Source organism: Rhinoderma darwinii, chromosome 6 (genome assembly GCF_050947455.1).
Source record: "Rhinoderma darwinii isolate aRhiDar2 chromosome 6, aRhiDar2.hap1, whole genome shotgun sequence".
Taxonomy (NCBI): domain Eukaryota; kingdom Metazoa; phylum Chordata; class Amphibia; order Anura; family Rhinodermatidae; genus Rhinoderma; species Rhinoderma darwinii.
The window spans coordinates 32,125,702-32,142,526 of NC_134692.1; the positions used below are offsets into that span (position 1 = coordinate 32,125,702).

At 40.7% G+C, this 16,825-nt stretch overlaps 1 protein-coding gene across 7 annotated transcripts in view; it reads left to right on the top strand.

The window, feature by feature from the left end:
- The first annotated feature begins 3,837 nt into the window (after positions 1-3,837).
- The window catches only part of DCAF17 (DDB1 and CUL4 associated factor 17), a 35,788-nt gene continuing 22,800 nt past the window's right edge, over positions 3,838-16,825 (top strand). For 6 of the 7 annotated variants that reach the window (XR_012849630.1, XM_075831120.1, XM_075831124.1 and 3 more), the window contains exons 1-6: positions 3,838-3,911; positions 5,055-5,338; positions 6,691-6,794; positions 8,453-8,543; positions 13,067-13,203; positions 16,203-16,281. Coding sequence is in view for 6 of the 7 variants with exons in the window: in XM_075831120.1 (XP_075687235.1) it covers positions 5,156-5,338; positions 6,691-6,794; positions 8,453-8,543; positions 13,067-13,203; positions 16,203-16,281 (594 nt within the window). In the remaining variant the exon portion in view is untranslated. Of the gene's footprint in view, positions 3,912-5,054; positions 5,339-6,690; positions 6,795-8,452; positions 8,544-13,066; positions 13,204-16,202; positions 16,282-16,825 lie in introns of those variants that run through there. The other variant, XM_075831125.1, reaches the window with a different exon arrangement.

Below are 16,825 nucleotides of genomic sequence, written 5' to 3' on the forward strand. Positions count from 1 at the left end.
GTTGACTGTTTTATGACATCCTGAAGAAATCCGCTTTCATGGCAGAATACAGGCAGCCGTAGCTTTCATTCTGCTGATGGGTCTGTAGGGCAAGGTTGGGGAATATGAAATTATTTTCAGCAGTCCTCAGAACATTCCTACACCTAAGTTAACAATTCAGGTAAGAAATTCCTAATAATGCAAATCCCTAAAACGCAGTAATATGAAAAAGTATACGTCCTCCTTTCAGATCGCCACTTTTATTGCATATTTGTCACACTAAATGGTTTCTGATATTTAACGGGGTTGTCTCATCTCGACAATCCCTTTTTCATTTCAAACTGACCCGTTCTTCAGCTGATCGCTGCGAGTCCGGCTTCAGAAACCCCCTGGCCATCCACTCAAATGCATGGCCGACCTTGTAATAGTGGTTAGCGGCTCCTCGCTTTGACTAATAAAAGGGAGTTACAAACATAGAGCCAGTGAATATGTAAAACGATTGTTGAGATAAGTCAATCCAATTAAGCAATTGAAGTGAACAATAAATTTTCCAGGGGCCGTTCACACGGTTCATTAAAAAAAACGGTCGTGGCTCGCTAAGGTTTCTAAAATGTTAGATGGCTTTTCCAAACCTATGTTCTCGAGGGCAGGTAGAGTGGCTATTCTTAAAATTATGGTTTTATCTATAATATTGTATCTATTTCGTACTGTTGTGATCCCTGTCTCCAAAAGTTACCTCCTCAAACTTCAAAAGATTCTCAAAGATTTAGGCCCCATGCACACGAACGTAAAAACGCCCGTAATTACGGGCCCATGGACTTCTATTGGCCACGGGTACCTCCCCGTATGCTTACGGGAAGGTGCCTATGCCGTTGAAAAATATAGAACATGTCCTATTTCAGGCCGTAATTACAGCACGGGCAGGCCCATAGAAGTGTATGGGGCTCCCGTAATTACGGGTGACTACGTGTGTGCACCCGTAATTACGGGAGCGTTGCTAGGCGACGTCAGTAAATAGGCACTGTCCAGGGTGCTGAAAGAGTTAAGCGATCGGCAGTAACTGTTTCTGCACCCTGCACAGTGACTTCCGATCACAATATAGAACTCCCTGCTTCTTCCTCCAGTCCGGCCTCCCGGGATGACGTTTCAGTCCATGTGACCGCTGCAGCCAATCACAGGCCAATCACTGGCTGCAGCGGTCACATGGACTGCCGCGTCATCCTGGGATGTCGGGCTGGATGTCAATAGAGGGACGCGTCACCAAGACAACGGCCGGGTACGTATGAATTTCTTTTACTTTTTCTGCGGAAAGGGCTGTCCCTTCTCTCTATTCTGCACTGATAGAGAGAAGGGCTGCCGATTAGTGCAGTGTAATTTTGCAGCGAAAACGTGCCCGTAAATACGGGTGGAATACGGGTGACACCGGACCCGTATTTACGGGCACGGGTCCGTAAATACTGGTGCAATACGGGTCGAATACGTGTGACTAAGGACCCGTATTTACGCCAGTATTTACGGGAGGACAAAAATACGTTCGTGTGCATGAGGCCTTAATTTGGGCTGGGAGAAAACCCAGAATTTGTTTCTGCACTATGACTAGACACTGGTCCTGTTGGGGTATGGAAGTCCTAGATGTCAAGAAGTATTATCATTCCACAATTCTAACACACCTTAAACAATGCTGGAATGGCAATACCGACCTAAAATGGGTTGAGATTTAAAAAGCTGCCTCTGATCTCTCTTTTACCGATTACTAGAACTCACCAGAATCTGACCTCTGTGAACATTTCCTCAATTACTGCCTCAATATCTTCCTGAAGATAAACTGCAGAATTTAGCCAGCATGCCGGCCTCCTGGGATGACGTTTCATCCCAGGAGACCGCTGCAGCCTGTGATTGGCTACAGCGGCGGTCACATGGGAGGAAACGTCATCCCAGGAGGCCGCGCTGGAGGGAGGAACACAGACTTCTGGGTAAGTATAAGATTTATTTATTTTCCCGAGTTGCGTTTTTTGCGGCAGAATTGCTGCGAACCCGCTGCAAATAAACGCAACAACTGCTATTTGTTGCGGGTTTTACTTCCCCATTGAATTCAATGGGGAAAACCCACGATAAATAAGCAGCGTTTACGCAAATACAATTAACATGCTGGGGAATAAAACTCCACGCCTCAGGTGAATTTCTGAGCGTTTTTTCCGCACTGTATTTACGCAGCGTGTGGATGAGATTTGTTTTATCTCATCCACTTTGGTGGTACTGTATTTGCTGTGGATTTTCTGCAACTAATTCCTTTGCGGGAAAAAGCACAGTATTTATGCAACGTGTGAACTGACCTATATTCAGAGATTCCGCACCGAAATTTACCAGCGGTGCGAGTTTTTGTGGTTGCGGAATCGCCGGTAGTTTGTTGCGGGTTTTCCCCATTGAATTCGATGGGGATCTAAAACCCGAAACAAACAGTTGCAACTTTTGCAGCGGAATCGCAGCGATTACGCCAAGAAAACACAACTTAGAAAAAATAAAAAGGATAAATACCTTATACTTACCTCTGACGTTCCGCAGGCCGACCTCCTGGGATGACGTTTCAACCCGTGTGACTGCTGCATCCAATCACAGGCTGTAGCGGCGGTCACGTGGATGAAACATCATCCCGGGAGGCCGACCTGAATGACGTCAGAGGGCCGGCCTCCTGGGATGACGTTTCATCCAATGTGACTGCCGCGGCAGCCAATCACAGGCTGCAGCGGTCTCCTGGGATGAGACTTCATGCTGCAGTTTTCCTCAGCTGACATTCCGGGCAGAAAACCGCACCACAGTTTGGTGCTGTTTTTCGGCCGGAATATCCTGCGGCCACCGGGGCGGATACGCTGTGCAACTTTACACAGCATATCCGCCCCGTGTGAACTTCGCTTAACTGTCCATCAAAGCCAATGGGAGATATAGGTTGCTATTATAAACAGTCAACCAGCCTGTTGTCAGAACCCCCCCCCCCCCCCCCCAAGACAGAAAAGCCGCTGAATTTCCATCCTTAGGCTATGTTCACACGGAGTATTTTGGGGGAGGAATATCTGCCTCAAAATTCCGTTTGGAACTTTGAGGCAGATATTCCTCTCCCTGCACGCCGATTTTCGCGGCAATTATCGCGCCGTTTTTCGCCCACGGCCATTGAGCGCCGCGGGCATAAAACAGCGAGAAATACGCTTTCTCCTGCCTTCCATTGAAGTCAATGGGAAGTCAGAGGCGGAAGCGCCCGAAGATAGGGCATGTCGCTTCTTTTTCCCGCGAGGCAGTTTTACTGCTCGCGGGAAAAAGACGCCGACGCCTCCCATTGAAATCAATGGGAGGCGTTCTCGGGCCGTTTTTGCCGAGTTTTGCGACGCGGTTTCCGCGTCAAAAAACTCGGCAAAATACCCCGTGTGAACATAGCCTTATTATCTAGAAAAGATTGTGATCATAATAAGAGCATATTACAATTTTGCTGTTTTTTTATTTTTATTTGAATAAATGCTACATTTATATACAGATGTTGACTAACATGTGCGTGCGTGTGTGTGTTTATGCAGCCTACAAACGTTTATTAAATTTCCACACAAAATAATTTATATCATATTTTACAGCTCTAAATTTACAAGCACAGCTGAACACGCAGCCATATAAATATGGGGTCAGAGCAGACACCAGACGTCTCGTCCAGCTCAGTCTCCTCTGTCTGAGCTGTAATCGACGGAACTGTGCAGCTCTTAAATCTCCCCGCATCGACAACGCGCCGCAATGCATGCTGGAAAATGTAGTCTATTACCTCACTCGATCAGTGGATAACACAGTAGGAAGAGACTACAAATCCCATAGCCGGTTGTGAACACAACCAGAAAAACTAGTCTGTCGCTGCATTGTCGATACTTTGCTCCAACCATTCAAATCTGTGTGCGATGGTAAGAAGTGAGTGAAGCTGCTGGTTGTATGTAGATCGTGTGCATATCGTTTACTAACGTTGATGAAAGTATGTGCACCTCTGTGTATTCTGCTTTATGACAGTGTTACTTTTTATGTGAATAATAATATAGCAGGCGCATCATATGTGAAATATGAAGTTATATGGGATCCAGGGAAAGTTGGGTGACAACCAGTTAGGTCGGCGTAATAAAGCAGCGCTGTCACGCAGAGCTGCGTATCGCCGTATAGCGCTTCAGTATGACCTCATAGCGTGGGTTAATTTTCCCATAAAATATTGTTTCCAGATGAGAATACCTGCATAATATAGCATGCGGCCATATTTTTTACTCATGGTTCTGGATTAATCTGCAAAAAATAAAAAAATGTGCTTCTGTATGAAAACTGAGGCATAAGGAGATACGTTAGGGCTCCATAGATTCGTGATAGTGTCATAATATGGCGCCCTACAATACGGCACTTGTATACAGCAGTAATATAGTCGTGCATGAGCCTTAATTCTTATAGTGATGGGCACCCATTTTTTTTTCTGTCTCCAAAGTGGTAAATCATACAGTCATTCACCCTTTTTGCGATGCGTAAATACATTTTCAGCAATAAAGTTCTAAAACCGTAAAATCCGTGCATATTTTGTTGTTTTTTTTTTTTTGTTTTTTTTTGCTTCCCATTGATTTGAATGAGAATTTTTGGGGCGGATTCCGTGCCTAGATAGGTCCAGACGCTGTTTCTTTAGCAGCGCTTCTTATTCTAAGGCAGCGCGTGGAAAATTGAAAACGATGGGAGGCAAAAATAGAGCTGTTTTCCACGCTGATTCTGATGTGGAAAAAGCATCCGTATCAGGCTGCAAGAAACCACTGCATTCAGATTTTCAGTCGCAGATATTTCTGCAACAAATATGCCACATGTGAACATACCCTAACGGGTCGTCATTCAGGTTTCCCAGAAAATAATATTGTTCAGATAACAATAAATAGGATAATTTACAGCAGAAATGGACAAATCCTGGACTGTTACTTACTGGTTTTTTTAATTGGAAATTCTCACATCTATCTTTAAACAATCTGTCTCTTTGTTTCGATATTTAGTTGTCTGTTTTTAATAATCTGACATCTCTTTTCTTTTAGAGGCTTTCTAAACCCTTTGCGTTGTGATGAAGACCTGCGATCATTGAGTAACAATGCAATTACAAAATGTAAAACACATTATTAATATTCCCTGAGCAGCAATGAGCACTGACGTGAACCCAAACCCCAGCGCAGCACCACAAAGGACTTGCAGAACATTATATTCAAGGGCAGGGACTGTGAAAAATGTCTGTATCCTCGCCAATAGAAGGTCCCTGGGATCCCTCCCAAATGCTTCTTATCACAGGATTAACATGGATATTTTAAGGAAAATTGTCTGCCAGGTAATGGGACTATTTGATAGATATCATTGTGTCCGTAGAGGTTTCTCTGAACATATATTTTGCCTCATTGATGTTATATCACACAAGATATGCTGGGTGTTGTGTTCCGAAATCCTGACCACGATAGACCTTTTACATAAAGATGTACATTCTGACTTCATGTCTGTGCCAGGTTAGGAATAAGGGGGAGGCGCAAACAATGTCCGTTCATTTCAGGGGATATAAAACATCCCTAGCATTTTCCCCACAGCTGAAACGCATGGAAAGAGGACGCCACCGTATCGGGAACCCACCCCTGCAACCTAGTATAATAAAATACACAGAATCAAAACATGTCCATGTAGACAAAATGTCTCTAAGGCCTCATGCACACTGTCATATTACATATCTGTATGTGCATATTTTATATGGAGACAAACAATGTTGTTGTTTTTTCCCTACTCTCAGGAAAATCTTGACTTGCTCCATCACGTGCTGTATTACGGAGATATTCTCTAGCAGTATTTCTTCTATGGGATAATATGATGCCTCACTGGCACCAGGGCATGGGTATAACTGCAACCTGTGCACCCACCCATAGTTATACCCCTGGTAGCAGTGTCTTTGCTAGGACCCTGATCAACTTTTGTCAATAGGTAGACTTTTACTGCACCAAAAGCCACCATGGATTTGCTTTTTTGGCTTTAGCGATCGGGTGGACGCTTAATCAGCACTTGCTTCTGTAAGGTATACAAGTCATTTGAAAATAGGTATTGTGTTAGTGAAAAAAACATTGAAATAAATGATTAGATAGTTATTTATTTCTCTGTATTTATAGATCACCAACATGTTCCACAATGCTGTACACAGGATGTGTCCATTCACACCCGATCCCTTCCCCTTTAGAGCTCATAATCTTATAGGGAAATCTTATAGGAAACCTGGTAACCTACCAGATCTACTAAAGGCTATCAAATCTTAATCGTGTATCAACTGTGGTCCTTGTATTAGGCCAGTGCACCCAATGGGATGAGTCCATGACACATTTTTTGCATCCAAAATAGAAAATAATTTGGTTTTCGATTGTCAGAAGTGCTCCATAACCCACTTATCCCCCAATCTTAAATGGGCGGTTATCGAATGGCTTAAAAAGATGCTCTGCTAATGGTTTTCTTGACTGGGACAACAATGACTTACAGTACCTGCAATTCAGGCAGGGTGACACGGCAATCTTTGGCCACGCGACCTGTGTCACGGACAAAGCGACCGTGCAGACCTAGCCTAAAGGAAAGGAACAAATGTTGAGAGTTGCAATCAGTGAGATGTTTTGTAGGGACAAAAAAAAAATGTATATCTAAATTTTTGTCTTTTAGAAAAATACCACATTTAAGAAAGTCTGGACTAAGCATTCAAAGTCTTCCATCAACTATGTAAACGGAAGAATTTATTTTGCTAACTTTGGCTGTTGTTATAGCAGGTAATGAATGTGATCATAAGTATATATCTGGATATGTGTTGGGCTCTGTCCAGACTTGTGTTAATGGGGTTTGTCGGGCATTCTGGCATTTATTAAGGCAAGAATAGCGCAGTCTGCAGTGCTAATCTCTCCGTCAAAAATACCAGAACCCCAATGGGATCCCATTACAATCAGTGGGGTCCATCAAGAATCACTATTCAAGTACAGATCTGACATACAGTAGCTGTCGTGGCTCCGTTATGACCACAGCACCGTTTGAAGGGTCATAACGATGATTGCCTTCAAGTGAGCCAAACCATGAGCAGTATAATATTGATCCTCAGAGACGAAATAGATAACTTCAAGATATAAACAATTTTCCCACATGCATGGAAATTTATAATTTTGCGTATTACAAATTTTCATTCACAAATAATTCTGCTCAGTTTCTGGAAGATCTCAGGGATATGTGAGATGAAGTAGTGATTATGATGGAAGATATTTTTTCCATTAGTAACACTACAATCGGCCTTCCCCAGCCTAACATGGCTGATCACATTGGACAATTGATTGGATAATATAACACGACATTAACTTTAATGGGGTTTTCTGAATTATTTAAAAAATTGTCCACGGTAGGAGGGATGCAAAAAAAAGCGCCATTGCTCCCCTTGCATATCCCCATATTTCCAGCCTCGCCGCTTCCGGTCCTCCCCGCCGCTGTGTATTGACATAGCTGCGGCGATGATGTACTTGTATACCCACATGATTGCTGCAGCCAATTACTGGTCTCAGTGGGTATACGGCACAGTATCGCTGCGGCCAGTGCTTGGCTTGAGCAATCTCGTGGGTATACAGGCCCGACATGTCAGTAAACAGCGGCGGAGAGGAACGGAGCGGTGGCGCTGGAATGACTGGGATCTGTGAGGTAATGGCTTTTTTTATTCTTTTGCACCCTTCCTACCTTAGTACAACCAAGGAATCTAGTAGTGATCACACACCAACTAGTATCAGATAGTGTATACAAATAGTTTTTTAGGAGGTGATCAAATGGCACATATATATTGCCTGCATCATGTCATGATATATACCAAAGATGAAAGAAAGATGCAGATAGCAACAATTTGGTATAAAAAAAAAAGAAGGAAATCCTTAACAAATAATAAATACATATAAAAATGGTCCACAAACACACTAAAAAGGGGACAGCCTAATCCGAATGCTCTAGTTAATAGGGGACAGAGTATAGGTATAATACATACTGGCAGCATAGGAATACATAGAAAATAGTCATTTCAACAGTATATTACAATCATATGCCTATGGCACAGTTTAGTTAATTAGAGACCATCATACTGACCCATGATGTAACAACTGAACAGAGCAACAGATGTCCACCCTGATGCGCGTTTCGGTGCACTTGCTTTTGTCTGTGGGTGATTAGGGTGTCCTCTTTTTAGTGTCTGTGGACCATTTTTATATGTATTTTTTAATAAAGATTTTATACCTAATAGTTGCTATCTGCATCTTTCTTTCATCTTTGGTATATATTTTTCCTATCTTGGCCAATTTTGGAAATAATTTGGAAAATCCATTTAGTTACACAAGTTTAGATTCCCATCTATTACATATGAAATAATAAAAAAAAATTCATTAATTGATATTTTTTGTTTTCATAGTATTGTCCCTAAACCACAACTACTATATGAAATGCCTCGATGTTTAAAGTCTGAGAAAATTGAGGATGCAATTCTATGTGAATGTGCATTGGTAAGTACTCTATGTAATGTGTAGGTGCCACATCATAAGTGAACTAGCGTGTAAATTCAGAGTGAAACTCCTTCCATAAAGAGAGCACCTCCAGTGATAACATTATGCTAGGCTATTTAAAGAGGCTCTGTCACCAGTTTATAGCTGCCCTATCTTCTACCTAATCTAATAGGCGCTTTATGGTTCAATCTTTTTATTAAAGTTTTTCATATATAACAAGCATGACATTACACTTATTAATTCCATAAGCATAGTATTGCAAATTTCTGTCATACATAACTTCAAAAATATATTCATCAACCAGACGCATTGAAAAACACATTAAACAACACATATACATGTATTTCTTCCACAAAGTTGACGTTAAGATGTCTCGTTTAGCTTATATTTATGTTCGATTTGCATATATTTTTAACATTCTTATCTCAGGTTGATTTCAGTCATCTCTTCTTTCTCAATACTATTTGGTCCTCCCAATCCGAGCCTCCCAAACACACTTCACTTGAGGTTGTTAGTTCTTATAGTTGGAGTTAAGTCTCCATGCCTCCCATACCTTCGAAAAGGATTGGGGAACCGATGATCCATATGCCACTATCTTCTCATATAAATATGTATTATTTATTTCCAATATTACTTCTTCAATTGAAGGAACGAAACTGGATTTCCAGTATCTGGACAGAATAATTTTAGCTATAACTAATATTTTGCAAATCAGAGCTCTGAATCTCGGAGGGACAACCCGAAGCTCCATGAATAGCAAGGCAAGTTGAGGCGATCCTATGACAGATGTTCCTATAATATCAGACACTAGATTAAATATCAATCCCCAGTACCCTACAATACTTGGACATTTCCATAAAGTATGCAATAAAGTACCCTTTTGACCACACCCCCTCCAACACAGGTTCGAGGATGTTGGATACATTTTACTTAACCGTTCTGGAGTATAATACCATCTTAATATTGTTTTCATTGCTGATTCATAATGTGAGCTGCAGTTTAGAGATTTGTTAATCCAGCTTAACGCCTTAGCCCACTCCTCATTATCAAAGGTAATACCTAAATCTCGTTCCCATTCCCGATATGGGTATGTCTTAACAAACGTATTTTTTCCCTCGATAAGAGAATATATATGTTTTAACCCTTTTTTCCGCTGTGTGAATATCTGAAAGATAGATGTATTACCCCTAGTCTCCTCCTGACTTTGAGTTGTTATGAAGTGTTTAATTTGTATATATTTATATCTGTCTCTGTAAGGGCATATGTACCAGATAATCTTTCAAAAGGCAAAATTTGGGAATTTACACATATTTTGGAGATGTCCAAGATACCCTTTTGGATCCATGCTGTCATATTTAAATTTGGAATCGCCACTTCCAATAATTCCGTGGGGTATGAATATCTATCTAAAACAGTATTCGGTACTGAAAGCTCGTGAAATTTTGACCAAATATGTAGGGAGGTTTTAATTAATGGAGATGTTTTTGAAGAAATGGGCATCTTCCAGTATGCTGCCATCATCATCAGTTTCAAGTTAAACGGTTGAACTCCGTGGTTTTCAATTTGTACCCAATGTTTGTGTGTGTCTAGTCGCCACCATGATACCAGCGGAGAAATTAGAGAAGCTATATAGTAGTGGTATATGTCTGGTATCTAATAGGCGCTTTAATGTAGATAAGTAACATGTTGTTTTTGTGTTTTTTTTTAAAAAAAAAGCTTATTTTTGACAAAGTTATGAGCATTTTAAGTGTTCTGCAAATTTGTTCTTAATGCCTAAGTGGGTGTTTGTTTTTTTTTACTCTTGACCAAGTGGGCGTAGTAAAGAGAAGTGTATGACGCTGACCAATCGGCACCCTACAGCTTAATCCACAACACAGTGTGATCTCGCGAGATCACGCTGTGCTGTCACTCCCGTAGCTCCTTCACACAAGCGACAGGAGAATGACCAGACATCGCCTCCAGCCTTTCTCTTTCATTGGATTCATCCAAAACAGGTAGACTCCCTCTCAAATGGAAGATAAATGTGTCTCTTTTGACAATCCCGGAATTTCGCAACACACTCTCTGACATAGAGCAGTTCTTTCTAACTAACAATAAGTCTGCTTTGGATCCTCACTGGGTATGGTTGGCTCCTAAAGCCTATATTAGGGGTAAATTTATTTCCATGGCATCTAAGGTGAAAAGGGAGAGACAGACCCAAAGGGACCTAAAATACAAACTGATTCGGTTGAATAAAGTATACTCCCGAAAACATTCTGTCTACCTCAACAATGCCATCAGAGACACAAAATAGGAATTAGATACAGTCTTGACTCACTAGACTGAAATGGCCATTAGGTGGACTCCGATTATTACAAATGGGCAAACAAACCTCACAAACTACTTGTGCAAAAATTGAGCTACCACAGAGGCTGAACCATATATATAAGATACAAAGGCAGGTAGGCCAAACTACCTCCAACCCTGAGGTTGTCTATAAAATCTTCAGAGATTATTAGAAATTATATAATACCACGCACACTGTTTTCAGATTTTGGTATTTTTTGACTATTCCCATCCCTAAGCTAACATTTCAGGCCAAGAGGTGTCTGTGCAGGACATTCTCAAAAATGGTAAATTGGGAAAAATTCCCCCTCTTACTATCCAATTACAGTCCCATAAAATGCTTACATCCATCCTTGCCAATAGATTAAATGCTATCTTTCCGGCACTCATACATAGGGATCAGGTTGGGTTCATTTCCCTGAGGCAAGCCCCTGACAATTCTAGAAATGTTTTGAAAATTATTCATTGGCCAAGCTCACATTTACAGCTCATATGTGTTTAGCTCTTGATATCGAGAAGGCTTTGGATAGCTTTCCATGAAGTTACCTTTTTAACATACTCTCCCACTTGGGTATTGACAGGAATTTTGTAGCATCCCTCCGCATTTTATACTCCATCCCTAAGACCTACCTTATCAGTATTAGGGTATGCTCACACGGTAAAAAACTAATCGGACTGAAACGCGTTTTTTCCCATTGAAATCAATGGGCAGATGTTTAGAGGCGTTCAGCTTCCGTATTTTCAGCCTTTTTCGGGGGGTTTAAGGCTCGAAAAAGGTGTGAACATATCCTAAGGCTTAGATGAGGTGTCAGAGGCACACAGAAGCCGCTGTCAGCTGAGCCATTCGTCCAGCTTACTGACCGATTCAGCTGACAGTGGTGTCCTGCAGCTTCTATATACAGAGAATACATAGAAGCTAGAACGGAGCAATATTTTTTTTATAAAGTATATAACAAAAGTGAATTGTATCCCAAAATGCATAAATTTCCTTAAAAAAAAAAAAGCCACTAAAAATTTCCACAGCCAGGGACAGGGGTTATCCGGGGACCAAAAATTGCATTGCAATAATAAATTTATGTGAAACTAAGTAACTTACTAATATACCGGTACTTTAATTTAAAATTCTGTACTAAATGGTGCAGTTCAAACCTCCATGAATTATTCCCGGAAGTGCTGGAGCTTTTCTAATAATGATGACGTACCGACACGGCCCCACGTGACTGAGCGCTTGCTTCATGTGCTGTTCGTGAACATGACCGCAAGGGGCTGTCACATTGCCTATTGCTTGAGTCCCAAGCAGAGCATCAGCTAGCGCTTTGCTCGGGACTCCAGCACTGCTCCCAACGTCCATATTTGGTCAATTCAGGGGTTTCCTATCACTGGAGTTCCTGAGCAGAGCATCAGCTGATGCTCCGCTTGGGAACTCCAGCTATAGGAAACCCCTGAAGTCACTGACCATATATGGACAGTGACGTCGGGAGCAGGGCTGGAGTCCCCGGGCAGAGCATTGATTATGTTCATGAACAGCACATGAAGCAAGAGCTCAGTAACGTGGGGCCGTGTCCGAGCGTCACCATTATTAGAAAAGCTCCAGCACTTCCGGGAACAATTCACAAGGTTTGAACTGCACCATTTAGTAAAGAATTTTAAATTAAAGTGCCGGTATATTAGTAAGTTACTTAGTTTCACATAAATATATTATTGCAATGCAATTTTTGGGCCCCGGATAACCCCTTTAATCCTCAAAATGGTTATTACGCATATTAACCAAATATATGAGGAATTAAACGCAACCACCAGGGATGCAATGGAAAGCTACCTAAAAGATATGGCAGCCTTCGATGTCCTCCTCCCATTCCCCCAATATATTGTTTCATATTACTCTGTGATGGTCTGCGAAATTAGATTTCCTTTGGCTAAGGGGTTTGAATTTCTGACTTCTCCTTTCACAAAAAAATGGTGGGACACGTTTAGAACTAGACTTTCTACCCGACTAAATCTTTCCGAGACTTAAAAACAAATTTCAAGCCGTAGTTCTGTTCATTGCATTATTTCTCTAATACTCTGTTACATCAAACAACTGTTTTCTTGCTTACAAACTGATTCCCTCAGTGCGGGGTTAATACTTTTGTATTATTGCTGTGAAAGCAACAATACAATAAATAACTTTTGAAACCTAATTTGATCTTACTCTTCAGGGGGAGCCCCTTGCTCGGGCTTCGGACTATACCTCCTCACTCATTGCTATAACTGGCCACAATTGGTTGCTTCGTATTGCAGCCGATACTGGGCAAACGCTACAGAAGGTGTACCTTGGATCATACAGAAAATTCAGGTAACTGAGAAAATATATTTTATTATGATGAAAACCCTGCTTAACCCCTTAAGGACGCAGCCTAGTTTGGGCCTAAAGGCTCAGAGCCCATTTTTCAAATCTGACATATTTAACTTTGTGGTAATAACTTCGGAATGCTTAAACCTATCCAAGCGATTCTGAGATTATTTTCTCGTGAGACGCTGGGATTTATGTGACTGGTAAAATTTGGTCGGTATATTCAGTCTTTATTTGTGAAAAATTGCAAAATTTAGAAAAAAATTACATTTTTCTGAATTTAAAGGGAAGGTGTCATGAAATTATTATTTTTTTTATCATATTGTTTTTAGTATGATAAAAAAATATTTCTTTGTGTTCGTGTGTCCTACTTTTTTGTAACATTTTTACTTCTCTATGGGGGCTGCCATTTTACGACACATACAGAGATGGAATACGGCACATACATCCCCATAGAGGATGGGAACGGGAGCCGTTCCATTCACTGCAGCGTACGCCGTCTGTGTGGGAACGGCGCATGCGCCGCTCCCACACAGACCAAAACGAAGCTCATAAGCAGAGCGAAATCCGGCTCCATTTTCATGTGGACCGGAAGCCGCAGCCAGACAGATAACTACTTCCGGCCATATGTTCAAGGAAGCGAAGGCGCAAGGAATAGGAGCGGAGGTGGCAGGAGCAAGGTAAGTTATGTTTGTGTATGTGATGTGTGTATTATGTTTGTGTTATACTGTCTGCTTAGCACTGTATTAAATCCTCCTACACTGTGCATTCGCTCAGAAAATGGCGGGACACCGTGTAGGAGGTTTGAAGATTCAACCCCCTCCTTCTCCAGGCACTAGCCAGAATGAGGGAGGGAGGATTGTGTGAGGACACTAGAGGAGAGTGTGTCTACCCCAAATTTGCAGCATAAAGCAATGAGGCTGCTTTACCACATTGACCATGCTGCAATTTTTTGGAACAGCTCCCTCTAGTGACCAGCACATGGAAATGTTATAAAATGTGAAAAAATTAAAACCATGTGTAATCACTCAAATAATGATTGTTTAACTAAAAAAAAAAGAAATTCTAGTGACACATTCCCTTGTAAAAGAGATGGTTATACCACCCAAAATAGTTACTAGTTCACATTTCCCATATGTCTACTTTAGATTGGCATCGTTTTTTGAACATTCTTTTATTTTTCTTGGACGCTACAAGGCTTAGAACATAAACAGCAATTTCTATTTTTTAAGAACATTTCACAAACCTTTTTTTTAAGGTACCTGTTCAGTTCTGAAGTGGCTTTGAGGGGCCTATGTATTAGAAACTCCCATAAAACACCCCATTTTAAAAACTAGACCCCTAAAAGTATTCAAAACAGCAATTAGAAAGTTGTTTTTTTTAACCCTTTATGCATTTCACAGGAATTAAAGCAAAGCAAAGTGAAGGTGAAATATGCAAATTTAATTTTTCTTGCTGAGTTTAAATTTTATATATTTTTTTTTCTGTAACGCAGAAGGTTTTACCAGAGAAACACTACTAAATATGTATTGTCCAGATTCTGCAGTTTTTGGAAATGTCCCACATGTGTCTCTAGTGCGCTCGTGGAATAAAACACAAGCCCTAGAAGCAAAGAAGCACCTAGTGCATTTTGTGGCCTCTTTTTTTTTTTTATTAGAATATATATAATATATGACTAAAAAACATTAATTCTACTATTGTTTTTTTATTCTATTTTTTTTACAGCGTTCACCGTGCGATATAAATGACATATTCACTTTATTCTGCGGGGCGATACGATTACGGCGATACCAGATGTTTATAGTTTTTTTTTATGTCTTATGGCGTTTGCACAATAAAATACTTTTTGGAAAAAATGATTTACTTTTTGTTTCGCCATATTCAAGAGCCATAACGTTTTTATTTTTCCATCAAGAAAGCCGTGCGAGGACTTGTTTTTTGCGTAACGAATTTTTAGGTACATGCGACTTTTTGATCTTTTTATTAAATTTTTTTTGGGAGGTGAAGTGACCAAACAATTGTGATTCTGGTACGGTTTATTGTTTTCTTTTATGGCGTTCAATGCACGGGATAAATATCAAAATGCTTTTGTAGTTCAGGCCGTTACGGACGTGGCGATACCAATTATGTATAGTGTATTTGTTTATTTTTGTTAATAATAAAGGACTGATAAGGGAAAAAGGGTGATTTTAACTTTTAACACTTTTATTTTCTTATTTTTACACAACTTTTTTTTAACTTTATTTCTTTGTCCTACTAGAGGACTTGAGGGCAGGAGGCCCTGATCGCAATTCTAATACACTGCACTACAAGCGTAGTGCAGTGTATTAGAGCTGTCGGCTACTCACTGACGGCAAGCATAGTGGGTCCTGACATGTAGCGGGCCGACGATGGTAGCTTAACCCCTAAGAAGCCGCGATCGATATTGAACGCGGCTTTTAAGGGGTTAATCAGCAGGGACACAGCGATCGGTCTCTGCTATGGGAGCTGCGGCAACTGCTGTACGAGATGGCAGCTGTCATGGCTCCTGTATGTGTCGGGAAGACGGCCGAAATGGCCAATCCTCCCGTGACGTACTATTCCGTCATGGAGCGCAAACGGGATGGTTACCATGACGGAATAGTACGTCACTGAGCGTTGAGGGGTTAAATTGTCTCATACTCTGATCACATTTCTGTTAAGGTGTTCCGTTGGGGTTTTCCATATTTTGGAAAGAATAATGCAGTGACCTAATTAATTAAATAAGTTTGTATTAAGACCACCAGTTATGGTGTTATCACAAACTGCGGTTATAGAGCATTTTTTTAAACCTGCGGACTAGTGTTTTACAAAAATTATTGCAAAAACTGCTATATCACCACAAAGTGTGAACACACACCGAGTCAGTCATTTTTTGGAGATTTGACTCACCTGTGTAATTAGTCTTCTGCCATAGAACGTAAATTTAATTTGCAGGGAAACTATATTATTTTATATTGGGTGTTTTTTGTTTTTTACAACAGGTATATTATGTGGGATGCTCCCCAAGAGACATTAGTGGTCAAGTCTATCCAGAAGAATTGTTTCGCTGAAAATCAGCAGGTATGTGAATTTTCTAAGCACATGGACGGAATCCGCAACAAATATTAATAGTTTTATTGTGTTCTCCTAGTCTGGGAAAATTGTCACTATATGGCTGTGGCTGTCAGAATTGTCCTTTTCTCAACTTCATGTTTTATTGCAATATTACATTAATGCATCTAAAATGAAGAAGTAGCAACTTTGCAAATATTAAACCGGATCTGTCATTCTAATATGCTCTCCTGTTATAATGTGGTGACAGAGCCTCTTTAAAGTGCCCTATATTGTACGTGATGTGATCGGCGCTGTAATGTAGATTACAGCAGTGTTTTTTATTTAGAAAAACGATCATTTTTGATGGAGTTATGACCTATTTTAGATTTATGCGAATGACTTTCTTAATGAACAACTGGGCGTGTTTTACTATATGGCCAAGTGGGCGTTGTACAGAGGAGTGTATGACGCTGACCAATCAGCATCATACACTTCTCCCCATTCATTTACACTGCAGATAGCGATATAGCTATATCACTATGTGCAGCCACATAAACATACTATAACGCTA